Raw genomic sequence first — 26676 nt, forward strand, 5'->3', positions numbered from 1 at the left:
AAATGGCTCTATATATTCCTGTCTCCAGCCTGTCCCTCTGCCAAGAGATTAGCAGGCTTCAGTTACACTGGGTTCAGCCAGCCATTAGCATTCAAGACTCTTTTTCAAAAGGAAAATAATGCTCCAAGCTTGGTGATGGTCTCAAGCCTGGACCCAAAGCCCAGCCTAGGAAAGAGCAGAATTGTGTGGCTGAGCCAGTCAGCTTTGGTTCAAACTTCCTTTTCCCCATCCCAGTCATGCATACAAACCTAAGTGCAGAATCTTCCTCTGAAATGTCTTCTGCATCTGCCCAAGCATCGTCGGAACCTCCTGCAAGGAAAGCATTAAGAACTGGAGCACGTGTAAACCAACTCAATCCCCAATCTGACAAGACATGCACGCACCCAAAAAGGTCATGGTTTGGTGCCCTCTCTCCACACATAAGTGCTCTCAATAGTTCCCCACATTTTGTCTTCCTGAAAAGCCCATTTTGTAACAGCCCACCCTTCCCTTGTCATTGCAAAGGACCCAGGCAGGTCAAACCCGCTACTGACAGCCAGCAGGACACCCCAATAGTACTACACAGTGCTTTGTTAAGCCAAGCTTCAGCTCCCACACTACAGATGCCCCATACTCCCCTGAAGAGCTTTCCCTAGAATCCAGTATATCTCACCATTAGCAGGATTTGACTCCCAATGATTAGCCAAGCAACAGCAAGTTCTTATCCTCTTTCTTCCATTATTCCCAACCCCGATGTTTGGGAATCAGTACTCTGAATCCTTTGGGCTGCCTTACTTGCTTACATACTTCCCATAACTCACTCTTCAGCCTCAAGTTCTTTTGCCACTGCTTCTTATGAGCTACAACACTCTGTCCTGTAGTACGGTGCTTGGAAATGGACAGGAGACTTCAGTCTTTGCTCTGTTATGGAGGACCTGATAGAAGCAGGTCCATGGTAGAGCGCTGCATCAGCTCTCAGGAAGAGCTTGCTCTCGTGTGTAGGTCACTGTCCCAGCACTGACCAGCCTTATCAGGCAGACAGTGACAAATGGCTCCTCACTCACCTGAGAAGATATAGTTGTAGCCAGTGCGCCCATAGAGCTCTCCCCAGCCAGCCAGTGTTGCAGATCTGCAAATATGCTGGAGGAAAATTTTGTTATTAACCACGCATGCTCCAGGAGTCTTTCCCTTATCAGGTCTCTGGCCTATTTGCTGTCACGTTACATAGAACTAGTTGGTACCTACAGCCACCGCCTCTTGGCAGTCTGCCCTGCAATTCTGGTCCAGATCAAGTTCTCCAAACACATCAAACTCCCAAGTGCCTTTATCTGTAGCTAGTTTTTAAATCACATTTTCATCTCTACTTCTCCAATTCACTAATACAGTCAATTACTGCCAAGGTAGCAACATCCATGCTCTGCTAATACCCTGCTTGAGCCTTATTTCCACATTCCTGTGGATAAGATTATGGATGGTCCTAGTACAACTCTGGGCAGTTCACTCCTGCAGAAAAAGGTCAGCAGGTTCAGCCCACGATAGCTTCAGTCAAGCTAGATTAAAATTGTCACAGGTATGATTTTGCTATTCACACAGTGTTTCTTAATTGAACTAAGAAAACGGAATTAAGCTACTTAAATTCTAAATGAGACTACTCTTACAGGGCTGCAATACAGTTTAAGTAATCCACATAAAAATGAATCTAATTTCACTTTCTTACAGATCCCCTTGCAGACAAGCCCACACATTCATAAGACCATTTATGCAATCTTGCCTCCCCAGGGAACAGACAAGGGAAACTTCTCTTTAGAGAGAAAAGTTATTCAAACAGAGCTTACTGCTGGAAAGAGTAAGGGGCAGAAAGTGACAATAATTGTCTTTCCCCTCTCAAAGACCAAATACCATTGGTCCTTCAGAAGGGACATACATATGGAGAAAATGTTAGCTCTTTGGTGCAATGCTCATGACATTGTGGGGTAAAATAACCTGAAGTCCCCACAGATGATTTATGCAGCCTAGACAGCAAATGCTACCTGCTCCTGCAGGCTGCCTGCTTGTACCTAAGAACAGATTTTTACAGCATTTGGAAAGGTGACAACCAACTGAAGACATGGCTGCACAGTTCAAACGGCAGGGAGAAAGGTCATTTTCTAAGTTAAGACAGGTAACCCATGAAGCTTTACCTTTCCCTTGTACAGAATGACTGGGCAAACAAATCGTCCTCTACACCTCGCCATCTTACTTCGGTTGATAAGGTCTTGCAGTTTGCCAACCTGCACAGTGCTCTCAAACCTAGTGGACAGAGATTCAGTTCAGTACACAGAGCATCTTCTCACACATCTTTCAGCAAAGCTGCTACAGACACCCTGGGTTATAATGCCCATCCCTTTAACCTAGAAGCCAGCTCTGAAGTTAGCAAGCAAGAGGACACTTCTTTAAGAATTGCTTCCGCTGCTATACAAGAAGTATGGACGCTTTTCTGTCTCCTTTATTTTGAAAGGCCAGCTGCACAGTATACGACAGCGAGCATCTTTAGGAGCTGGCATGAGTACCGTCAGAATGGTCTGCTACAGACTAACACATGGATTACTAATGAAGGACTACCAGAGTAAGCCAGTGTCTACAAAAACAAATGTTCTGCTTTCCTCCCCACCACATTTCCATCAAAAAGAAGATCAACACTACCATCAGAGTGAGTTCACTATCAGAGTGGTAATTTTGCAAGGAAAAATAAATAAAATCCAGGGTCAAAACTTGAACACTCAATGAACCTTAGTTCTGGTCACTTGAGCATTTTTGCTGCTGGGTAATTAGACAACTGTCTGTAAATCAGCTAGTGGGTTGAGCAGGGTAGGTAGATTAACGTCAGCTGCATCTGCATAACTAAATTTTGTTTGGTTTTCTGGTTAAAGTTAAAACAGAAATCTGTTCCTAGTTGGAGACATTTTTGAAACAAGTTAAAATTGCTGCAATTCATCCAAATACCAGCCTACCTTTGACAGGAATCCAAACTGACTTCTGAACTACACAGACCTTCACAAGGAACTGTCAATGTAAGGAGGACTAGAGCTTCCACACGGAATTGGAGAAGCACTCAGGCTGACATAACAGAAACCAGATGAAGTCTGGGCATACAACACTGCATGGCCATGCACTTAAAGATGATTAACAAGAATTTCCAGTTAGCCCTTTCCAGTAGTGGAGCTCAGTAGAAGAGCCTGGATGAACTGGTTGATCTCTGGATGCTCGTACATTATCAACTTGCTAAATCTGAAAAAAGGGACAAATAAGATCACAGGAAACTCTTCAGTGGGGTGGAGAAGTACCAGCATTACTGTGCAGAGCACAAGATCTCAGCTGAGATAAGGCACCTGATTCTAGTGACCTACCCATGCCTGAAAAGGCACAGCAAGATGATTAGGACAGCCAGGGGACAGTCTATGCTGCAAGAGAAACCACCACGGATTGATTGGCAGAGCAGATGAAGATGAAGTGAAGACACAACAATATATGCATTAGGGCAAAGGAGAGAACTTACAATTGAGGAGGGGAAGAACTCAAAGGCAAAGGACAATGCTGGCCTAAGAACAAATGAATACTTTTATGCTAGAAGTTAAAAGAAAGTTGTGAAGTTGCTAAGCTTCAGAATAAGTGAGAGTGTGGAGCAACCTACCTGCAGCTGCCATTCTGGGAAGGATTAAAAAATTTAATCTATTATTAACATGGAAATTGATCTGTTTGTGGAAAAGATTATTCAAGGTGGTGCCAGCAGAAGCAGGGAAACAGCGAACAAGACCTTCAGATCCTACTTTTTTTTTTTTTTTTTAAAAAGGATTCAATTCTCAGAATTCATAGTGGAGGCTTAAGTTTTTTCACGAGTTTCCCTACATACACAACTATTTTGGCTGTCCAGCTCCAAAGAGCTTTGACATATAACAGAGCTTAAAGAACAAGAACACAAGCTAATCTTTAAACATTGTGGACACAAGGGTGCTAAGTGCAAAGACAGAAAAAAGCTAACACAATACACTTTACATGGGAGTATGTGAGATTGCGTGCAAGAGAAGCACGCGCCCAATCAACACAACCCAAACTCTGCTCATTGCTGTCACTGCAAACAGTCAAGAGCTCCGCTCCACAATCTGCTTCCCTCAGAGAGCCTGTGAATAACGCACGCTGCAGGCACTCCCTGTGAGCAGTTTGAGAAGAGATGACTTCATGTATAATTCCCAATACCAAACTATTTTGAAACTTTGATTCTGACTTACAGATTTGGTAGTGGGGTTGTTTTTAAATGAATGCACACAGTTAAGAGACACATCCTGCACTCTGCTCCAGCTGTCTTTACATTTCCTTTGCAAAAGCAAATACAGAGGAAAACAAGAACTTTAATACATTGTTACCAGAATAGCTCCACAGCACTGCTTCCAAGTCCAGAAGGAGGGATTCAGCAAAGAAGAAAGAAGATCAGAAATTATAAGGGAAGCACCTCCCCAGGAGCTGAGACAACGCAACAGGTTTCACCTCTCAGCACGCTAACTGCACTTCCCCAGAGAGGCATCGCAGCACTGGGGAATGAGTCTGAGCAGCTCGGCAGTGACCTGGGACATGGGGTGAGCGGGAAGCCCAGCACCCCACTGGGGACATGGAAGGATAAGCCCCTCTCCCAGGCTCCTGTGTCTGCTCCTTGGGAAGCCTGCACATGCACCGGAGAGACCCACTCTGCTATCTATCATGGCTGTGCTACAAGCGGGGATCTCGGATCTTCTCGTCTCAAGAGCCATCATCAGTAAAGCAAGAGATAAACATGAGCTAGAGATAAACATGGTAAGTAAACATGGTAGTACCGAGACTACTGTAGTAAAGGGAATGGCTGCTCTGAAGAACAGGTGCAACGCTTTTACAGGGACAAGTGATTAAAAGCAGCAAAGGTAGGAGCAAAATCAACTGAAAAAGGTTCAGAAAACAGAGCACTCTTCAGCAGCAGTGTGAAAGAACATCATTAAGGCTGCTTGGCACAAGGTACAGAATGAGGTGGAAGGAATGATGTGTATCTCAACTCTTTATTTTTTTGGACTTTCAGGTGTTTTGTTTTGGTTTTTTTCCTTCAGAAATTTGTTTTCTAGAAGATACAGCTGGGCAACCTTACCTCTGTATTAATTCCCTGCCCACCCTCCTCCCAAAATCAGACCCCAAACCTGAATTAATCTTTTTAAATGCAAGGGAAACATTTCCTGCAAAAGCAAGCAACTGTTTTGGCAACTGTGTATTTCAGACAGGCCTGAAGCAGAGATGCTTCTCTTTGGGTAGCCATAACAGCATTGGAACCAAAGCATTCCTCTCATATTGTTAGATTACGTGCAACTGTGATCATATTTGTTTGGAGTGCAGACACATAACAGGATGGTCAGGTGAAACCAAAGACATGGCCTGTGTCTGAGGTCTGGGCGTCTTCATTAAGCATAGTCACAGTAACTCCAAGACAGTGAGTAAAGAACTGAGCGTATCCCTCTGTTTCCATTGCCTGCAGCATCTGCCTCCTCCTTTGGGGGCAGGGGGGGACGGACATCAGAGATTTCCAAGCACAGGGAAGGTGCTCCTGGCTGTCAGACGCACCCTGCTACTTTCTGTGGCTCCTTGCGAGCAGCACCTGACCATGGGACATACAGGCCAAAACCACATGCCAAATTCCTCCTGCTATCTCCTGCACCTGCCTGGATTTCAGAATACTGTCAGCAAACTTTGATGAAGCAACATCCTTTCTTGCCCCAGCTTCCCAGCCACAGAATGTACAGGATCAGGAAACTGATCTGGGTTAAAAATACTCATTTTTTGCTGGTTCCTCATGTGGCTTCAGAAACAGCTGTACCAGCAGAACCAAATGGGTAGCGCAGAGTTCGCACAAGTGAGAACTGCTTCCAAAAAACCTTGGTATTCTCAGAGGCGTGAAGCATCCTGGACACTTCAAGGAGATCTTACCAGCTGATTAAGAACATTACAAAGATGAAAGGCAGTCAAAGACACTCGGTCCTAGAGGGAGTGTCCCGTTCAGTGGAAGAGGTTCTTGCATTCTGTAACACAAGAAGTGCAACAGTCTCCATTTCATAATTATTCCATAGAGTACTATGATGAAACTAAAAACCGTATTTGTCTAAAAATTACTTAGCAGATTTTACAGAGATTATCACCCAGAAAACAGGAGAAGAGCGATGATGAAAGGTAGTGTGTTTCCGTGACTCTCTGGGACAGCAAATCAAGACTTGGAAAGAATCAGTATTTAAAATGTTAATTGCCGCTGCTGGCTTGCAAAAGTCTTGGAAGAAAACGGGGGCACTGACTGTAAGTACACTTGTTTTGAATACTCGTCAGAAAAATCAAGCATGATTTCCGCTTGCAAGAATAGGAAAAGCAGAAGCATTCAGTTACCTAATTATATTTACAGCTTCAGACTTCAATTTCCCTTTTTTTGCAGAAAGGGGTTTAATCTCTTCTAATCTGATCTAACCGTTAAGCAGAAATTCTCCCACCTGACAATCAGTTGTGGCTCTTTTCCAAAGACCCCCTCCTACAGCACCCGGCCCAGGTGCCAGTGCAACAGCTGACAGTTTGCCTTCCTCAGGCAAAGCAGCTGGACATGCGAGGGGAACTTGGTGACCACCGCCCTTTCGCATGTGTAACTCTTGTCTTGGAGGCAGTTAAGACTGCAAAATTGCATTATGTTTTGTTGGAAGAGAAAATAAAAAATGAGAGGCTGTCATTAGAGTTGCAGGGAGCAGCTAGCGCTCAACCAGAAGTGAGACCAACGTGATTCTGAGCTTGTGGGTCAAAGTCCAGAAAAGCATTGGCTTAGACTTGTGCTAAACTGCAAGCAAGCATTTCCCATTAACTCATTAAACCTCAGTGCCCACTGACCCACGTACTGTGGTGGGGGCAGACTGTTTCTGTCGAGATTGTCTTGTCTGTCCAGCCCCCCATCAGCTCCCCCTGCCCCAAGTTGCTTTCCAGACTAAAATTTCTCTCATCAGAGGCCTTCCAGCAAGACCACAGGCACTCCGTCGAGACAGGGAGAGCACCGCACAGTCCTGCTCCTCCCAACCACGAGCTCTTTGAGTCTCTGGGCGAGCTGTAGCAGAGCAGTCATTAGGATCTACTCGAGGACAGCGTGCAGCGGAGCTGGCGCTGCCCCGGAGCAGCCCGTTTCCTTGGCACCTCTCAAGTTACAGGCTTAGCTTCGCAGCTTTCACCAGGGAGAGCCCAAGAGACTTGGGGAGCTCGGAGGAGCTCCACGGGAGCTCGGCAGCCAAGCACAGCCCTGGCAGGCAGCGCGGGGTGCCCCGGGAGCGGCTGACACCGCCGGCTATAATTAGCCGCAGCGCAGCCTGGCGGGGCTTCCCCCGGCCGGCGGGAGCCCCGGAGCGGCAGCCACGGGAGCTCCCCGGGGGCAAGACGCGAAGCCGCCTCCGCCGGCTGTCAGCCGTGCGGGGCGGGGGGACCGGGGGCCTTACGGGTCGCGGCCGGCGCCGGCGTCGCGCTCCAGGAGGACGATGTGTCGCGGGTAGTGGGCGCAGACCTCGCCGTGCGCGTTCGGGATCACGCTGTAGCGGTAGTCGCGGCCGAAGAGCTCCAGGCACCGCCGCTCGATCCGCTCCACCTGCGCACAGCCACCGGTCAGCGCCCCCCGCACCGCCACCGGTGTTCGCCGCCACCCCCCTCAGTGCCGGCCCCCTCACCTTAGCAGCGGCGGCGCCGCCGCCGTCCTTGGCGCGGTACTGTGCCCGGGAGAACTCCAGCAGCAGCTCGGCCAGGGCGCGGTCCCCGGAGCCCGCCGGGGGGCAGCCGCGGGCCGCCGCCATCCCCGCGCCGCTCACCACCACCCCCGTCGCCGGCCCATGGCCCCGCCCCGCCCGCCGCTTCCGCCCGCCGCCGCCGCTTCCGCCCGGCCGGCCAATCACCGCCGCGCCCGCGCCACGCCCCTTCCGCCCGTCCGCTGGCATCATCGGGATGCGACGCGGTCCTTGTCGGTGTGCCCTGCTCCGCTCCGCGGCTACCGAACCCCCCGGTCCTGCCCTGCCCTCCCCCACTGGGCAGCGAAAAGCCCCCGCTGAACCCCCCCCCCCCCAGCGGGTGAGGAGCCGCCTGGCTCTCGGTGCGAGCCCGAAGCGGGGCCTGGCGCGGCAGCGGTGCGGCGGGAGGAGCGGGGCCCGGCGCACGGGCTGGGCACGGCCGAGGCACCGCAGGCGTGGGGCGGGCTGTGCTCCCCAGCACCGGGGCCGCAGCGAGCTGGGGGACGGAGAGGCGTAAACCACCTTTAGGCCCGCAGAGAGACGGGGCAGGCGCTGGCAGGCACCGCTGAGCGGGGGTGACCGTGGCGCTGCTCTTCGTAAAGAATTCTGAAGCGGGTGTTAATTAAAGAAGCCCCTCTCGGGGTGTGACCGCACACACAAAGCCAGTCGCGGTAGCAGTGGCGAGGTGAAGGGTAGCACGGCCGTGCGCGCTGGGGAGCGGCAGTGGCTGCTGTGCCCGGGGTGGGAGCGGGGACGGTGCCAGCGCCGTCGCGCAGGCACAGAGCCAGCTCCTGCTGTTTGTACCCGGGTTAACGGACACCGCCGTTACGGCGGCAGGCAGCTCCTTTGCTCTTGCGGGGGAATGCAAAGTCGTTTTCATCGGCGCGTGTCCGATTTGCGAAGCGGCTGCGAACCTTGACAAGACTTGGAAGAGAAGGCGGCCTCGGGAGCTTTTCATGAAAGCTGAGTTCAGCAACAGCTGCCGCTAACGCGCTGCGTCTCGGCTGCCTTGAGGAAAAAAAACTGGCCCGAGACGGTCTGCTCCCTGCTGGGGTTTTGGGGCCAGCGTGAGGCTGCCGGGGCCGGGGGGAGGATTTCGCAGGGCAGTCGCCAGCGTACAGGCCCCTCGGGCCGGTAGTCCGGGGCGCCCGAGCCGGCGCACCCCGGCCCCGCGCCGTCAGGGCACAGGAGAGCTGCTGGATCGGGCCCTGCTGCTCCCAGTGCCCGTGGAGCCGCGTCGGCGGCGACGGACTTGCTCCGGCCCCACCGAGCGGGTGGGGAAGGCCTGCTGACCGCCCGGGGCGGCGGGTTCTCCGCCAACCCCGGGGTGGCGGAGCGGCCGGGGAGGACGAACGCCCTCCCTGCGGGCCCGCTTCGGCCGGACACGCCCACGCGTGTACCTGCTGGCATTAACCGGGGCCGTGAGCAGGCGCTGCCCCTCCTCGGCCCGGCGGGGGCGGGGCGGGGAGCGGCGCCGGTGGGCCGGGGTACCGGAGCGCGCCCGCCGCCGCCGCCTGAGCCCCACCTCACCGACCCCGCTCCGAACCTTGCCGAGGCGGCCCGAACGGAGCCGAAAGCTACCGAGCGCGTTCCGAACCCCGCCGAGCCTCGCTCCCGGCCGAACCCTCGGCGGGCGGAGCCGAAGGCGGCCGAAAGCGGCCCGATCCCCGGGGGGCGGGGCGGGCTCGGGCTCGGGCTCGGCTCCGCAGTGGCGGGGAGGGAGGGAAAGAGGAGTGGGGGGGGGGCGGGGGGGTGGCGCGCGCCCGCGCGCGCGCGCGCGGCGGGGGCGCGCGCGGGGCGCAGAGGCGGCAGCCAAGATGGCGGCGCGGGTGGCGCAGGGGCCGGCAGCCGGCGGGCGCGCCTAGGCCGCGGCGCCCGCCCCCCCCTCCCCTTCCCCCTTCTCCATCCCGGGCGGGCTCCCCCCGCCGTCGCGGCCCCCCCCTACCCCGCCCCCCGCCCCCCCCCCCCCCAAACCCCTTCGGCAGCGCGGCGGCCGGCAGGATGCTGCCCTCGCAGGAAGCCTCCAAGCTCTACCATGACAACTACGTGCGGAACTCGCGCGCCATCGGCGTGCTCTGGGCCATCTTCACCATCTGCTTCGCCATCATCAACGTGGTGGTCTTCATCCAGCCCTACTGGGTGGGCGACAGCGTCAACACGCCCAAGCCCGGTTACTTCGGGCTGTTCCACTACTGCGTGGGCAGCGGGCTGGCGGGCCGGGAGCTGTCGTGCCGCGGCTCCTTCACCGACTTCAGCACCATCCCCTCGGGCGCCTTCCAGGCGGCGGCCTTCTTCGTGCTGCTGTCCATGGTGCTGACGCTGGGCTGCATCACCTGCTTCGCCCTCTTCTTCTTCTGCAACACCGCCACCGTCTACAAGATCTGCGCCTGGATGCAGCTGCTGGCAGGTACGCACGGGCACCGGGCATCCCCGCGCCCCTCCACCGGCCTTCTTTGGGGGGGTGGGGGGATGCGGGGTTCGCCGGGACAGCAGCGGGCGGCGGTAGCCCCGGAGCTCCGGGCGTTGGTGGAGGGGCTCCTGGTCGCAGGGAACACCGAGGTTGCTCAAGGAAGCTGGGCTGGGTCCAAGCGCTGCGGGGCCGTGGTTCCAGGAACCAGCCCCAGGGCTTCCTGGGACACCCCGGCCAGGCGCGAGCACTGACAGAGCACCAGGAACGGGCACCAGCTCGGGGCTCTGGCACCCAGGGCTACCCAGGCACTGGTGTCAGGACAAGGAGCACCAGGGTTGCCTGAGAAAGCTGGGCTGGGTACAAGCACTGTGGATTCCCTAGGACATCCCAGCCAGGAACCGGCTCCAGGACACCCCAGGGCTTCCTGAGATACACCCCGGACAGGCACTCACGCTGACAGAGCACCGGGAACAAGTGCCAGCTCTGGGCACTGGCACCCAGGGCTCCCTGGGCACAGGTTGGCTGCAGGGAACACCAGGGTTGCTCGAGGAAGCTGGGCTGGGTACGAGCACTGCAGAGCCATGGGGCATCCCAGCCAAGAACCATCCCCAGAGCCCTCCAGGAATTCCTGAGGCACCCAGGCCAGGCACTAGCACTGACAGAGCACCAGGGCACCTCTTCCAGGCACTGGCACCGAGGCCTCCCCAGGCAAGATCTGACCCTGGGGAACCACAAGGCTCCCTGGGACACAGCAGGAAAGCTGGATCAGGAACCCACCTCAGGGGACCCCAGAACAGGCACCAGCCCTGGGGCACCTGGGCAGCCTGAAGCACCCCAGGACAGCTGGGCCAGGTACCAGCCTTGGAAAACCCAGGGACACCCCAGTCAGGGACCAGCTTTGGGACACCCTACAACAAGGACTGTCCCACAGAGTCAAGGACCAGCTGCAAGGATGCCCTAGGACACCCTGGACCTGGGACCAGCCCCCGGAACGCCCCACACGAGGGACTAGTCTCCTTGTCTGCCCAGCCCCAAGGGCATCCCTCAGCAAGCCTGCCCCCAGGGGATACCTGCTTTAGGGGAACTCCCATCACTGGCAGGAGCCCATGCATGGATGCCCCAGCCCTGTAAAAGCACCTGTGCACAGACAGACCCTCCAGCTCCCCCTTAAAGAGATGTTGTGCCCAGCCCCCCCCCCCCACTCCCTCCAGTGTCATGAAAGGCCTGTGAGGACAGACCTTCCCCAGCTCTGTGCATAAAGAGACCCTGAGTACAGCGCTTCCCACAGAGAGATACCATACAATTTACCGTCATGTCTCCTCAGAAGCGACCACAGGCTCAAGCCCAGTCATTCCCCCCAAAAGTGGCCCTGTCTATAGATCCTCCTTAGCTCCCTCTGCAAAAGAAACCCCACCATAGATGTACCCCAACACCCGACTCACTTCTCAAAGGGACACCATACAATAACCCAAACTTTTCCCCAGAAGAGGACCTGATATGTATGTTGATAAGGATCCTAAATATCCCCTTGTGCACAGACCTCCAAGCTGTCCTCACAGAGGGTCTGTCCTTTTGGGAGAAAGACCCTGAGAAGAGATGCTGAGCTTCCCCCAGTAGCGGGACCCTTCACTTCCTTCTCTTTCCAGTTTTACCGCATGTGGAAAGATATTGTGTTACTCCCCAGTGCATACAAAGTGTGAATAGGCCCAGAGCTTCCACCAGAAGGGCCCAGAGCCCCCCGTATTCCTAGTAAAAGGACGCCAGTCTGCCTGTCCAGGAGAAGGGCCCCAGTCATCGATGTGGGAGGATACAGCCCCCCCCCCCCCGCCCCGTGCTAGGGGCTTGCAGCTAGCCCGGCTCTCTCCCTTGCGGCTGGCTTGGGCTGGAAAGCCTGATTTCTCCTCACCCAGATCAGGACCACAGCCAGACCTGGTGCTGCCTTGGCTTATTGGGAAATTCCTTCATCTTTAATTTTCCCTGTCCTCAAGATTTACCAGTTTAAGGCAAGCTCAGAGCCCAAATCCTACTGATTGTCAGCAGCTTAATCAAGTGGCTTGGAGCGCCTGGCTGGTGCTGCTGCTGCACAGGGAGCTGCGTGACAGAGGGCACGACACCGAAGGTAGGCCCGGGCTTCCTCCCCGGAGCCTCCTGTCCTGCTTGGTGGCCACGGCAGCACCCTGCTGCTGTCACCTCTAGGTACCCGTCGCTCTACCCTGGGGCTTGTCCCTGCTCACACTTTGCACCTTGTGGCTACACTTGTGTTGCTCACAACTGCACTTGTGAGAACCCCAAGTGCGTGGCTTGCTGGGGCCATGGGCCGGCTCTTCTGGCCCCAGCTGGTCCAGGCTTGGCTCAGAGCTCTCCCAAAACAGCACGGCTATGTGGCCTTTCTGTGTCGGGGAAACTCCAAGGCGGCATTAACAGACACTGGCCATCCACCCTGCCCTGTGATGGGGCAGCACGAGAGGGCTTCTGTCCTGCAGGAGAGGCTGATGTCACCATCGGGGAGGGCCAGGATGCAGAGGCGGTGGGGTGGTGCGTCCCGGTGAGAGGGAGCCTTGTCTGGGGGGTGGCTGGGCAGGACTGAACTTCCCTGGGCATGTCAGAGGCAGCAGCAGGTGGATGTGTTACCTTGTGCAAGGAAGAGGAGCTGCCTTGACCCATGGAGAGGACCCCATGGATCAAATCCCATGGGTAGGGCAGGGATGTGGCCCGATGCAGGCGCCGGCACAGCATGATGGCAAGCTTTGGAGACTTACCCACCTGGGAGGTTGGAGGGTTGTGCCAGAGCAGAGGGCTTGGAGGGGCAGAGAAGGGAAAGGCATTCCTCCTCTCTCGGTGAGGTTTTAGCTGAAGGAGGACTTGCACCACAATGGCAGAAGCAACAGCAAGGCCCAAAGTTTCTCACTGGTGAAAAACAGATAAACAAGGTGAAAGGCAGAGAGATGGGGCAGAGGTGGGTCCACCCTGTCCCTACGGGATGGCCAGTGCAGAATACAGGGCTGCTGACCGAGGGCACAAATGGGCTCTTCAGAGAAGAAAAATCAAGAGCAGGAAGGTGGGGGAGGAGAAGGAGGATCAGGAATTCAGTATCTCTTTCAGAAAAAAAAAAAGTTTAAATCATCAATGTCTAATTAGTGGACGACAGTCAAGGAAGGGTTTAATTAGAGCTTCACAGAAAGCTCCAGCTCAAAAGCCACTGTCCCCCCAGGAGGAAACTGGATCTAATTAAGAGAAAAGACTTTGCTTTATCGCAAATAGAAACGTAGCCATCTGCCCTGTTCAAAATCCCAGTAATGCAAAACTGGAGATTTTGCTAAATCCTTCTGTTATAAAACCAGAAATGGGCCTTTAACATGAGTGCATCAACAACTGTATGACTGACAGCACCCTGGTGCCACCCCAGTCCTCAAAATTAGCGGAGGAGCTCCTTCAGAAAGTCCCACGGGATGATGCTTACTTGAAGAGAAGTGGGCTGTGTGGGTGATCCCTCTCGTCCACCCTCCATGGAGGGCTGGTACAGGAGCAAGATGAAGGCACCTGGCTGATTTTGTGGATGCCTCCGTTCCAGTGACCACACAGCAGTTGTCTGCTGGAGAGCACAGGAATACGCCACCACCACAATGCACTGAGGAGGCTGCCCAGGGGCCTGAGGTTTCCTCCAATTCCCTAATTCTCTGCTGTAACGTAAGATGTGGTCACCTTGTGAGCTAACTCTGAGCTTTGAACAAAGTTGTTCTGGTATCCAGCGCTAATGCTGGAGCGAAAGACCCCAGCTGCCTCTGCGTGGCACCGCAGCCACGTGCGTCCCATGAGGATGGTCACTCTGAGCGGGTCCGGGGCTCTGTTTTCAGGGGGAGCTTCGGTTTTGTACTTAGAGTTTACTGAGTCAAAAGAGGCAGCCAGCTGAGCACACAGTCCCTCTTACACAGAAGGTGTGAGTGACCATGTTCGAAGATGTTTCCCCGTGCTTCAAGTCCGGCAGTCAGTGTGGTGAGACCTTCCAGCTCCCTTAGGCCAGGCACAAGCACGACACATGGGATGCCTTTCCACCCGGGGCTATGTCATTGACCACGGGGCTGGGGTTTGTCTTGATCAGTGGCACTTTGGAGTTAATTATGCCGTGTCCAGGCACCTTGCCCGATGGAGAATATGATAATACTGAGCCCTTCTGAGCCCTTTTCTCCTTTGGGAACCCCCTTCGGAGCTACACTCACCTCTTGGATGGGCCCTTCCCACCCACCAGCATGTGAACCAGGAGCAGAGGCAGAGCCTTGATCATCTTCTGCACCTGAGCTGCATTTGCAACCATCTGAGTGAGGACCCCTCACATGGCACAGCTGCACAGCTTCGTTTTGGCACATCCGTGGAGAGGAGTGGTTAGGAAGCCCATTGCCAACTGCCAGGCTGAGCACAGCTGAGCTGCATGGTGTGGTGGTGTGGCTGCAGCCTTAAGGGAGAGCAGGGTCTGGCCCGAGTGAATGCCGCAGTACCAAAGCACTCCCTGGTGCTAACGGTGATGCGGTGGCTCTGCTGAGCCACGTCAGGACGGGCTCATCTTCCTGACTGGGACTTGCTGGAGAGCCAGGTCCTCTCAGAGAGAGTTTGAGGTTTCAAAAAAACTGTTTTCATGGATATAAAAGTAATTCATTGAAATTCTTCATGAAAAAATGAGAGACAGGTACCACTGCTCCAAACCAGCTAGAAGCGTAGCTGGGTCAGCTGCTGGGAATGAGGATGAAGTAGCCTCAAGCCCTTTCTCTGCCCAAGGGAGAAATGTTGCCAATATATGATCTTCCAGGTGAACCGCTTCCACCTGCTGACCTTGCAGCAAAAAGAAGACATCACTGCAAGAAAAACTGCATTTGCTGAATCACTGGCTTCTGGCCCCAAAAAAAGCTTTCCTGAAGATTTCCCCTCTCCCTCCCCTGCCACTCCTGTCGTGCAGCGGGGACAGGAGCAGCGACACAGCACAGACCTCGTGTCCATCCAGCACCTTGTGCTCCACAGCAGCCAGCCCCGGGCTTTGGAAGGCAGCGTAAGCCTCCCGTAGTAGCTGTTAATGTGCCTACAAACCCACAGGGAGTGGCTGAGCCAGGCATTTCGGAGCCGCTCGTGTCCTGGAGCTTACATCCCTTAACTGTTGTTCCAGATAAAGTAACTGTCAGTTCTGATTCATACAAACTCATAACTCTATTCTGAATCCTGCTGATTCGTTGGCTCAGAAACAGCCTGTGGAGCAAAATGCCGTAAGGGAGCTCCTGTCTGTGTAAATGGCCGGTGCTAGCTGTCCCAAGCACGCTGCCTTTAATTTTCATTTATTTCTGAGGGATTTCTATTTTTAGGAGAGCAGGGGGCTGTGTTTTTCCCCTTTTCTTTTGGGGCTCAGCTCTCAGGAGGTTTCCTAGTGAGAAGCAGCCCCTCCAGACCCCAAAGTCACAGCACAGCCCCTGTTCCCTCGGGGGTTCGGGGCTGGTGTGCAGTGCCCAGGGGCACCATATTGGGGATCTCCAGTGGGGACCCCTGATGTTCTGACAGCACAGCATCATGGCAAGCAGCCGTGGACGCAGCGGAGCATATGGCACCCACAGCTTCCTCCTGCTTGGCACAAAGTAGATATGAGGGGCCAGGAAGTCACCGAAATACCCCCGGCAGAAGCATGTCTGTGGTGAAGGTGGGAGTGATGTGCATGAGGGCAGGGGACAGCCAGCTTGCTGACCCTAAGGGAGGGTGAGCTGCTGCCCGTGAGGCCAAATGCCTCACTGTCCCCAAGCCAGGTTTAACAAGCCCCTTTGGGACCTAGCAGTTGCTGGTTTTCTCCCAGTAACCTCCGCATTTTCTGGTTTTCAGTCCCTCATGTGTCCTGTGGCAGTGTGATGCTCTGCATGCCTGCGCTCAGGGGGAGGCCATGTTTCTCAACTGCAGGGCATGTCCTTAGCCCCTTCCACCCATGGTAGGTGAGAGTAGTAAAAGCCAGTGTTCACCCAAACCTGCAGACTAAACTAGACAGCAAAAGTGATTAAAAAATCGGGTTTGGATCCTGCAGGCACAACTGCACGGGACTGGGGCAGTGCTGGGATAACCGTGGTACTTGGCAAACACGCAGGTTACTCCAGTGGTCCAAATTAGCTAAATGCACCTTCTACCAGGGGATGTTATCCTGCCAGGAGGAGTCTCCTCATCTCTTTCTGCTAAAATCTCACTCCAGTGTTGCAGCCTGAGTCATAACATTGAATTCCCTTCAATTAATTTCTTTTGCAAGGATATCAAAAGCCCTTGAGATGCCCATTTCTTTTCTAGGAGACCCTGACGAGGGAGCACCAAGGAGTGCGAAGCCATGAACCAGCTGCAAAATCAAGCCAAGAAATGCTGGCTTCCCTGGGGCCAGAGCCCCAGCCCCAGCCTGATCCTGCAGGCAGTCCTGGAAACTGCAGTTTGTTCATCCTCCCTCCACATACACCCTGTCCCAGTGATCACCGAAGTGCCCAGTCTCAAATCTGTCTTTCCAGCTGGGAAAACTCCGGAAGAAAGAGTTGGAACCCAGGGCCTGGGGGAGGGATGGCAGCTGTGGTGTGTGACAAAGCAGCTGGCTGTCCTTGGTGCCATCGGCAGTGGGGACCGGCACCACACCCTCAGAAGAACGCGAATTAAAAGCAAAATGGAACGCAGTTGGGTTATTTTTTCCTCTTCAATAGTGGCTCTTGTAGGAGTCATCACTTCTTTGTGTTTTTCATGCGGTTGCAAGGCATAGAAATAGGCTGTTTTAAACAAAACCCAAGGTTTTCCTGCAGGTCTGCAAGGGACCTCGGGGCGTTTGGACGCAGGTGCTGGCAGAATGGAGCTGCGGGCAAAGGGATGGGCAGGCAGAGCTCTGTCCTTGCGCCCCTCAGACCTGCTGCGAGGGGCTTGTTGAAAAGGGCAGTGCTGAGGCCTGTCGACCATGTGGGGATCCCGTCCTTGTTCTTGCTCTGCACGTCAATGTCGCTCCTTGCTGCAGGCACAAGGAAGGTGTTTCCAGGACATTGGGCGGCCTGGGGACACACGGAAAAGGGAATTGCTTGTGACAGAGCAGAGGACTCAGCTTGCTGCTGGGAACGTGTAAGACAGATGGGAAGAGGAGAGCGCTGCACTGCTCTTTGCTGGGAGAGGACCTGCCTTCAGTGAGGGGCTCGTGGGAAGAGGCTGGTTGCCCTCGGGCAGAGGCATTTGGGTACATGCGGTCACTTGGGCACGCTCCTTTGCCCTGGTAGTAAATTTGTAGTTTAATTCTCTCTGGCAAACAGGGGCTGTGAGATCTTGGGCATTGCTCCTGGAGCTGCTCTATGGGCCAGGGCACAGGCTCCCCTTGTGCTGGTGCCAGTGCAGAGCGGGCACATGGGGACAGGAGGGACCAGGGCAGGCAGACACAGGCTAGAGCCAGCACCAGTAGTCTAGGCAGCAGCCATCGCTGGCTGTCCCCCATGGCTGTGTTATTCAACCCGCTGCACCGGTGGCTCACATGCTGTGTTTTTCCTGTGCCTTTCTGAGCTGCTCTCTACTTTCACCTTAAACCCTGTCTCTCGTGTCCTCCATGAGTGCTGCAGCCCTCCAGCATGTTAATCCACTGCCTCCTGCATCACTGCCCTGTCCTGCAATGTTTGGGACCTGCTGATATCCTGGGAGACCCTCACACATGCACCTGTGGTGTTTGCAGAGCAGTGAGGTCTCACTGAGCTCCTGCTTTATCCAGGCAGCTGGATCCACCCAGAGCCCAAATAAATGCTCAGACATGCAGAGGAAATACCAATGCTTGCAGAGTTTGAGGGAAAGATGGAAGGGCTGCTGTTCTGGTTCTGTGAGGGACCAACTGAAGGCTGTGCACGAAAGCCGGGAGCCCGCCCAGGCCCTTGCTGGTGCAGGTAAAATTGGCACCTGATTTCTTTTTTTTTTTTTTTTAAACTTACATTTGCCTTCTGCCACCCTGGAGTGCTGTCTTGTTCTCTTCTGCACTGAGAGGGGCCATTGCTGAGGGCTGCTGCCCACCCAGGCAGCTGGAGTGCTTGCCTTGCTGCTTGCTGTGCTTTCCTCCAGCCTCACCGTGTGCTTGCAGCTCTTTTCTCCTCCTCACTGATTTCAGCAGTGCTGTTACAGCTGTGCCCATTTCCAGGCTGGGTTGTGTCAGCCTGACCAGCACTGCAGGGGAAAAACCACCCCCTTGCTGGGGATGGCCACAGAGCACTTTTTTCACAGCTGCACTGCACCGGGAGCTCAGTGGATCCTAAAATCCTCTTGGCAACTCTGCTTTCCCAGGAAGAGTCCCCAGTACAGGTCTGCCGCCCTTCCTTGTCTTTAATTTGGGCCCTCGGCTAAATTAAATGCCATGTAGCTCAAAGGTGCCCAGGTTAGCAGGCAGGCCACGTTGCTCCTCACCATTTACCATGCAGCACACAGCATCAGTGCTGATTATATGTTTCCTTCCAGAGGGGGTGGGTTTGGGTTGGTCCAGTCCCAGCGGGCAGGGAGCTCCCCCAGACGTGTCAGTGCTTGGCTGGGAGTCCCAGGTGACGATGTGCTGGAGGTGCTGGCTTGTCGGCTCCTCGTGCTTGCACCACACTGTGCAGTCATGTGGCACTGGATGGCACTGGGGCTGTGTATGGTGGTAAATCATCTTGCAGAGCTTGCCTCTGTCTGCAAAGACACTTTTACCAAGCAGGTTTGTAATGTGGACGGAGGCAGCAGAGACCAGGCAGCAGCTGGTGGGTGGTATTATGTGCCAGTGTGTGGGCTGCTGAGGGCGACTCGCCTCCACGTCCCTGCCCTTTCCTGGGGAGAGCAGTCAGCACAGCTCATCGGGATGCGAGGGCTGTGCCGAGTCCCGGTGGGATGCCCTGTGCCAGCCCTGAGCTCTCTTGCCAGTCAGACCACCTGCTGCCGTGGCAGCACTCATGTCTGGCAGGGTGTTTGCTGTCCCTCCAGCAATAAAGGATGGGGAGGTACCTTGTTACTTGTGCGGGCACAAGCCTCTCGGTTCTTCCCTAACCCAGGACAAAAATACTTGCAGGGCACCCCAGCCACTCTCCAACATCATTAGTATTTTTAGCCTTCCCAGCTGATACGAGGTGAGGAGCTTTTGTAGTTGCTGTAGTTAGAAAAAAATGTCACCTCCTTACCTTGGCAGTCATGGGCTTTGTTTCGGCATTTCCCTTCCCGTTCATCCTGGTACTCCCTGACATCTCCCTGCTCAGTGCGGAGTGCGCGGGACGGAGGCATGCTGAGCAAGTGACCCCGCTGGGATTGGTGCCTGCAGGCTGTAAGATGGTCGGGTGCGGGGGCTCCTGGGGACGACGACCCTCTTGGCAGGCAGCATCCCTGCCCACAGCGTGCCGGTAGCTCCTGCCCACACGCAGGGAGCCTGTGGTGATGAGGAAAGCCCGTGGGGAACCACTGATCCTATGGTTCATGCTCAAAGAAACCAAGACCCTGAAGTCTCCATCTCTCTGTGGGCCAGGTTTGGGGCAGCCACGTGCAAACGCAGTCCCCTGGGGCTGCCAGGGCAGCAGTGGCTGTCACCCACCATGCCGCCTGGCTGTCGTGGGGCCAAGGTGGGCTCCCTGCTGGGCACAGGCTGCACTGGCCGGGGGGCTCAGAGCCCGGCACTGCCACCCCTCTGTCCCCTCTGATGCTTTCCCTCCTCTCCCCCTTGCAGCGCTCTGCCTGGTGCTGGGCTGCATGATCTTTCCCGACGGCTGGGATGCAGAGACCATACGGGACATGTGCGGAGAGAAGACGGGGAAGTACTCCCTGGGAGACTGCTCCGTGCGCTGGGCTTATATCCTGGCCATCATTGGCATCCTCAACGCCCTCATCCTTTCCTTCCTGGCCTTTGTCCTCGGCAACCGGCAGAACGACCTGCTGCACGAGGAGCTCAAGACAGAGAGCAAAGGTGAACGCCGTGCTGTCAGGGGCCCCAGCACCCGGCGCCACGGCCCTGGGGGGGATCCTGGGGGGAATAGCCCAGGGGGTTTGGCCCCTCTGGCAGCCTGCAGCCATGCGAGGGTCCTGTGGGCTTAACTGCCACCTGCAAAGCCAGGCAGGCCGGGCAGGGTGGGAGCGGGCTGCCGAGCCCCTGCCCTGCCTGACGCTCTCTCTTCTGTTTCCACAGATTTTGTCGGCACTGCGGTAAGTCCTGAGTGTCACTCTCCCATCCCCTAGCCCTGACCGTGTAGCGTGTCTGGGTGTGACTGTGCTGGGTGGCCCCACGTGGGATGGGCAGGAATGGGATGGGGGGCACTCTAGCTGTGCGGGGCAGTGGGATTGGGGGCAGTGGGGACAAGGGGGCAATGGAGAAGGGAGGCAGCAGGGTTGGGGACAGGCATGTGCATGGCACATGCCGGGGGCATGATGGCACAGTGAGGCCTGCCCAACACCGTCCCCGACCTGCTGTGCTCTCCCTGCAGAGGATATAAGGCCGAGTGCCCACAGCAGGACCTTCTTCCCACGGCCGGCAGCCTGGGCACTCCCTCCCCATCCTGCCCTTCGTCTGCTGCCAGCGGCCACGCAGCATCCCGCGCCGCCCCCCGGGCCCCGCTGCCTGCACCGGGGATGTGCCGGCTGCCCGCCGCGTCTACGGCCACCTCCATGTCCACGCCGGCACCGCCATCCCACGCACCCTGCCAGCTCCGCACCCCCCACTGCCTGCGGGCCGCTGCCGGGGCAGGATGCCCCAAACCTGCTTCGTTCGAGAACAGCGTCCAACTGAGGTTTTGTTTCAAGGAAAAAACAGTCTCGGAGTTTTTAACAGATTTCTACATCCCCAGGACTCCCAACCTGCTGTCTCCCACCTGAACGCGTGCCCAGTGACGCCCCGCACCAGCTGCTCCGGGCCCCGGCCCCCTCCCTGCTCCCATTTTGTACAGCTCCGTGATCCTGTCTCCACAGCCGGGGGACCTGGCAGCCGGGACAGGGCCCAACCCCTACTTTTACGTGTAAATTCATATTCTCTAAACAGGGTAAAGTGACTCGAGCCCCCTCGCCCCCTGCCCCAGGACGTGGTGTTGCCTGGCATGTGGCCGGGGCTGCAGGCTGCTGCCTGCTCCCCACCCAGCATGGGGACTGCAGGGGCCTCGCTGCTGCCGGCCACTGGGACACCCGACTCGCACCGCTGCTGAATGTAAGCCCTGGTAAGTGGGAGCAGCTGAACATGCAAAACCCCCGGGCAGGTGCAAGAGGACCCCTCTGCCAGCCCCCTCCCTGAGCCAGCTGCGGGCTGTTGCCAAACACCTTCCCTCTCCATCCCCATACGGTGCTTTATCTCCACTGGTGATGGCAAGGCTCTCCCTGCCACACAGTGTGGCCGGGGGGTACCCGGGCACTCCTGTGCCCATGCCGGCATCCTGGCCATGTCCCCTGGCTGCACCTCGCTGGCCCGTGGTGATGGCCTGCAGGGAGCCGGCGGCAGCTGCCCGGGGCAGCGCTGAGCCCCAGCAGCCTCCGAGCACGACCCAGCCTCAATTGCACACACACAGCACCCAAGAGCCGGCACAGACACCCCCGGCACCCCTCCCTGGCACGGGTGGCCGCAGCCCGGCTGCGGCTCTGCTGGCCAGACCGGCACGTGTGGGCTTCCCCAGGTCCCAGCCACAGGGGGCTCAGGTCACCGCAGCCCTTGCAATGCAATAAAGTCCTCAGCACTGGCCGCGTCTCAGCACGAGTAGCCGGGGGCTGTTTGCAGGGCCCCGGGCAGGGCCCCCAGCTCCCTGGGGAGCGACAGCCCAGGGGCAGAGCTGGACCCAGTGGGAGCGGGACCGAGCCAGGCACAGGGAGCAGAGCGGGACCGTGACCCCGGGATGGGCAGCCCTGGGGCAGAGGAGCTGCCGCCAGCGGGGCAGGGCACGTGGAGGCTGCTGGGGGATGGCAATGAAGGGCTCTGCTGGAACCATCGCCCAGCCCAGTGAGCCAGGGCGCCCAGGGCTGGTGGGAGCAGGTAAGTCGTGCCCTGAGGCCCTGCGGGGCGGCGGTGAGGGATGGAGCTGTGCCGAAACACCAGCTGGGAGCCAAAGTCACTTGGGACGGCGTGGGTGCTGGCGCTCCTGCCAAGGGCCTCTGCCAGCCACGAGCCCGGTGGTGCCCACGTCCCTCCGGCAGCCACCCCCCCATGGAGAGGGGCCAGCAGGAACCCCCCGCGCCTGGCCCCGGCAGCGCCCGGGTCTTGCCAACTTGTGAGTGCTGTTGCCGGCTGAATTGGAAAAACAAATGAAGAAAATCAGTGGAGAAAGGAATACAGTAGCTGTAATATATCTGTATTTTAGTACAAAGTTTGATACGGTGTTTCACAAAACCTTATTGAAAAATATAATTCAAACCAGACAAGCTCGGAGCCCTGTGGTGTGGGGAGGATTGGGACGGGCTCCTTGAGGCATGGCTGATAAAGACAAGATGGTTTGCAAGGAGGTCGAAGGACCTGGCGTGGGCGCTGGCCCCGGCACAGCTACATGGCCTGGGGAGAGCATCTGGGTGGGCATCAGAGCTGTGGTGGGGAAGGGAGGGTGGGGAGCCCACCCTGCGCCCCATGGGGCTGAGCCTCTGTCCGTGCAGGCTGGCATGTGAGGGGGGTGTCTGGCCAGAGCCAGTCCCCAGGGAACAGGTCTATCCCACCCTGTGGCAAGGCAGGAGGTGGTGTGGGGGTTCCTGTCTAACCCTAGGGGTGTTTCAACCCTCCCCTTCTGCCCATCCACGGGTCCCTGCAGAGCCGCGGTGCACTGACACAGGCTGGTAGAAGCCTCCTGAAATTCAGCAAATTCCTGCGTCTTGATGGAAAAAGAACTCACATGGCCCATCAGTCCAACAGCGTGCTCTGGTAGAGGAGCAGGGGCAGCTTTCCAGGCTGTGCGAGCACAAGGGCAGCCTGGGGACCTCTTGGACATCTGGAGAGCTTTGGCCAGCTCTGGCATTCTCAGTACAGGACACACAGCCCAGGCGAGCCTGGTGCAGGCACAGGGCACGGAGGCCGAGGGTTGGGCTTGGTCAGCGTCTGGGAAGGAAGGGGAAGAGGTCATCGCTGCCTGCAGCTGCTTTGGGGGAAGGCATAGGGAGACGCAGCCAGACTCTTCTGGGGGACGCATAGGGACAGGACGAGCCACAACAGACACCATCCCACAAGGTGTCAGGGTGAACGTTTTCACAGTGAGGGCAGTCGAACACTGGAGACAATAGGCACCTCAGACGTGCCAGCTTTGAGGACTGGCACTTGGAGGCACACCTGGCGGGCCCCACTCCAGGCTCAGCCCACCTCAGGCTTCCTAAGGAAAAGACAAACAGTATGAGAACTAAAAACCCCAGGCACCCATGCACCAGAAACCAGGTTTTGAAGCAGGTGCAGTAGTGCAGGGGACATCCTCCACCCCATCTCCTCCCCAAATGAACTTGAGCAAGAAGAGCAGCAGTGCAGCCACAATCTCACAACCCCAGCCGGGAAGCTCGGGGAATTTCTCTTTCCTCAGGAATGGTAGCTCCCAGAGCAGCCCCTGGCTTCACCCAAAATGCTGACAAAAGGGAGGTCTGCAAGGCTGCTCCTGCAAGGTTTCATTTACCTGGCAGGGACAGGGAAGAGACCCCAACGTGCACCCCCCCTTGCCCCACAGCCTGGGCACCAGCGCTCAAGGTGGTACGGAAACAGAAAGAAACTTTCAAATATACTGGTTTTCAAGTTAAGTATTTTTATTATCAAAATTATTACATCTCTTGTGAAAGTTCAAATGTTACAGCATGGTGTAAAAACTCCACTAGAGTAAGAAGCTACAGGCCCCACCTTTCCAAGAGCTTTCCAGGGTCCCTCCCTCCAGCCCCCCTGCTGCGCCCGAAGGTGCCGGAGCCTCTAGGCAGAGCCCCCCTGGCTCCCTCCCGCCACCCGGCAGGGCAGAGCCCGCCTGCCCCGTGCTGTTCAGAGCACGAAAGGGGAGGTCTGCACCCCCAGGGCTAAGCCGAGTGAAGTTTACACCTATTTTATACAGTATACAGACACCCAACTGCGGGGTGACAAGTTCCATCCCAACACGCTCACAGCCAGACAGTGTGAGAAAATTACTCTTTGTTTCAATATTTTAAAAGTCTCCCCTAGGTTGAACAAACACCTGATTTCAATTGTGAATTAGAGAAACCTGTAACAGTCCTAAAAAAAGGAAGAAGACTGTGCATCTGAAAAGACAGGGGAGACAGACTCACAGCATTATGTTATCCAAGAGAAAGGAGAAGTTCCACTGCAGCACCAGGGATGACACCTGTCGTATATTAGCTAACCTACTATGGTTATAACTGAATATAAAATTAGATAAATAAAAACACGCCCGATATTACAGTAAACAAGTGAGAAAGAAGCTGGCAATCATATGGAATTGAACAGACAGCGCACTGTGTCTGGGCTGGCTCTGCTGCCACGCTTGGTGGGTGACGGCATGTCCTGGTTTCAGCTGGGATAGAGTTAATTTTCTTAACAGCCGACACAGCGGCTGCAAAGACAAGACATCCCGCACTGAGAGCCTCTGGCTCGGCACAGACCGGGGTCCCCACTGAACACCTAACCACCGCCTCTCTGCAGCCCCCTGCACGCCACAGCGTCACTTTACTTACTAGGCCCCCCGGTCACCCCCCCAGCGTGTCTGCGCACCAGCAGCCAGAGACCTCCCCCCGGGCACGGTGGCATGTGGCAGCACCGCCCCAGCAATGCTCCCGTTCACAGACCTGCGACGGACGCGGTGATCGCGCCCCGTCAGAGCAGCACGCGACAGTGCATCCCAGATCCTTTGCAGCGTCAGGCACACACACTCCAACCCCCTCCCTGTGCTAGTTCACATTTGCGGAGACTCTGTTGTCCTGGAAAAAGCTCCGACCACGGCAGTCATGACCCAGGCCCAAAGGCAGCCGTGTGCGCTCATCTGCTTGTGACTGGAATGATCGTAACGGATTAAAGCCCTCCCCAGAACGCACTGAGAACCTGACCTATAAAGAGAGCTTTGGGATTGGAGTTCAACTTCCCCCAATGTTTTCTTTAAACTGCTTTCGTATTCAAAAAGATGTCCGTACTACATGAGTGACTATGGCCATGGGCACGGACAAGAGACAGAGGCTGCACCACAGTCATTGCACTTGAACCATTTGCTTTTTTTTTTTCTTGGTTTTTTTTTGTTTGTTTGTTTGTTTTTTTGTGTTTTGTTTTTTTTTTGCAATGTACCCACGCGTCAGGGAACAGCTTTGCTACAGTCTCTGCCTCAGAGAAATCTGCGTTCTCCTACAAGGCCAGAGGCCAATACTGCTCACAAATCTCACCCGTGCGTTTCAGACCTCAGCCTCTGACCCCTGGCACCCCAGCATCGGGTGCAAGCTCCCAACACTGGCCCAGGAGCCACTTCCAGAGGTGACTGGAAGAAGCTATGGGCAGTTTTGTCCTCCTGGAGACCAGGCAGCCCTAGGAAAGTCCTGTTTGAGTCTTTACTCCAGAACCTTGAAGCTGCTGAAGTCTGTACTGATGGACACTGCTTCCCCCACGGTGTGGATAGTGTTGTGCATTAGAAATCACTGCCCCCCGGGAGCCCTGGTAGAGAACAGACTGACCAGAATTCGGTAGACTGATAGTCCGCAAGTCTGACTGTAGTGACCTAGCACTTTGGGGAGCAGAGGTGGAGCCCGACGCACCTGTGCAGGGCTGGGAGCCCGACTCAGAGGAAAGAGAGTCCACAGCTGTCTGCTGTGCTGGGCTGGCAGCAGCAGGGCAGCTCTTCTTCAGGAGGCTGCCACTGCCGCTGCCAGAGTGCTGCTGGCTGCTGTAATACCCCGAATTCCCTGCAAACAGGGCAGAGGAGTCTGTGGAAACCGAGTGGGCAGGGCTGGAGTACGAGGTGGAGGAGAAGGATGTTTCCGAGGAACCATGAGAGAGGCTATGTCCTGTCCTCTGTGCTGCTGCTCGATAGCTGTATCCAGGAGATGGAGTAAGGTGTCCTCTGTAGGGGGAGGAACTCTGCTGGAGAAGGGTCTGCGATTCTGCCTGGGGACTGTCAGACTGCAGGAGCTGAACAAGTCGGTGGAGGGGGGGAAAGAAAAGGCATGTCAGACTGACTTCCCTATTTCCTACCTCCTTCTCATGCCAAAGGTGCTTAGTGTAGCAGGATTGGGAATAATTGGCAGCCAAACCCAGTTTCCCCCCCTAATCCTATTAAAAGCTTTATTTCAGAATGGGCAGATAATATATGAAAGAATTTACCTGGTAGCTGTATCGAGAAGGACTGTAAACTGCTGGTCCTGGTCCTTTGTGGGCTTCTGGAGTGTCATCTCCTGCTGTGTCTGCAACATACAGGCAAGATGTTAAACCTCACCCTCTGGGCTGAGGCTACAGCAGCTCCCTCTCAAATGACACCCACACACACCCCAGCTGTCTTGTTCTACATCCAGCTACAGCTGAGAAAAGAGCGACTTCTCCAGCCATCAGCATTTCAGAAGCTGAAGAAACTTAGCAAAAGGCAACGGGAAAACCTTAAC

General features: G+C 55.8%; 3 protein-coding genes across 9 annotated transcripts in view; 1 reads left to right on the forward strand and 2 right to left on the reverse strand.

Annotated features, from left to right (window-relative positions):
* Nucleotides 1-7985, reverse strand: part of MTMR14 (myotubularin related protein 14) — a 34686-nt gene extending 26701 nt beyond the window's left edge. For 3 of the 4 annotated variants that reach the window (XM_069812098.1, XM_069812096.1, XM_069812097.1), the window contains exons 1-5: nt 7707-7985; nt 7482-7627; nt 2160-2268; nt 1044-1119; nt 249-309 (exon numbers count right to left, since the gene is read on the reverse strand). In XM_069812098.1, the coding sequence (XP_069668199.1) occupies nt 249-309; nt 1044-1119; nt 2160-2268; nt 7482-7627; nt 7707-7973 (659 nt within the window). In that variant the 5' untranslated portion in view covers nt 7974-7985. Of the gene's footprint in view, nt 1-248; nt 310-1043; nt 1120-2159; nt 2269-5955; nt 5975-7481; nt 7628-7706 lie in introns of those variants that run through there. The other variant, XM_069812099.1, reaches the window with a different exon arrangement.
* A 1560-nt stretch (nt 7986-9545) lies between these two features.
* On the forward strand, nt 9546-22516 carry LHFPL4 (LHFPL tetraspan subfamily member 4). Its single transcript, XM_069812115.1, has 4 exons — nt 9546-10167; nt 19856-20092; nt 20312-20328; nt 20607-22516. The coding sequence occupies exons 1-4, from the start codon at nt 9762-9764 to the stop codon at nt 20613-20615; spliced, it is 669 nt and encodes a 222-aa protein (XP_069668216.1). The 5' UTR covers nt 9546-9761; the 3' UTR covers nt 20616-22516.
* Nucleotides 22517-23844: 1328 nt separating this feature from the next.
* Nucleotides 23845-26676, reverse strand: part of SETD5 (SET domain containing 5) — a 70650-nt gene continuing 67818 nt past the window's right edge. For 3 of the 4 annotated variants that reach the window (XM_069812084.1, XM_069812083.1, XM_069812082.1), the window contains 2 exons: nt 26402-26481; nt 23845-26209 (listed from right to left, as the gene is read on the reverse strand). In XM_069812084.1, the coding sequence (XP_069668185.1) occupies nt 25610-26209; nt 26402-26481 (680 nt within the window). In that variant the 3' untranslated portion in view covers nt 23845-25609. Of the gene's footprint in view, nt 26210-26401; nt 26482-26676 lie in introns of those variants that run through there. The other variant, XR_011329677.1, reaches the window with a different exon arrangement.

The sequence above is a fragment of the Haliaeetus albicilla genome, chromosome 24 (assembly GCF_947461875.1).
Source record: "Haliaeetus albicilla chromosome 24, bHalAlb1.1, whole genome shotgun sequence".
Classification (NCBI taxonomy): Eukaryota; Metazoa; Chordata; class Aves; order Accipitriformes; family Accipitridae; genus Haliaeetus; species Haliaeetus albicilla.

Coding starts and splice junctions, on each gene's coding strand:
- LHFPL4 (XM_069812115.1), top strand. CDS start 9,762: ATGCTGCCCTCGCAGGAAGCCTCCAAGCTCTACCATGACAACTACGTG. Junction 10,168..19,855: donor CTGGATGCAGCTGCTGGCAG/GTACGCACGGGC, acceptor TCCCCCTTGCAG/CGCTCTGCCTGGTGCTGGGC.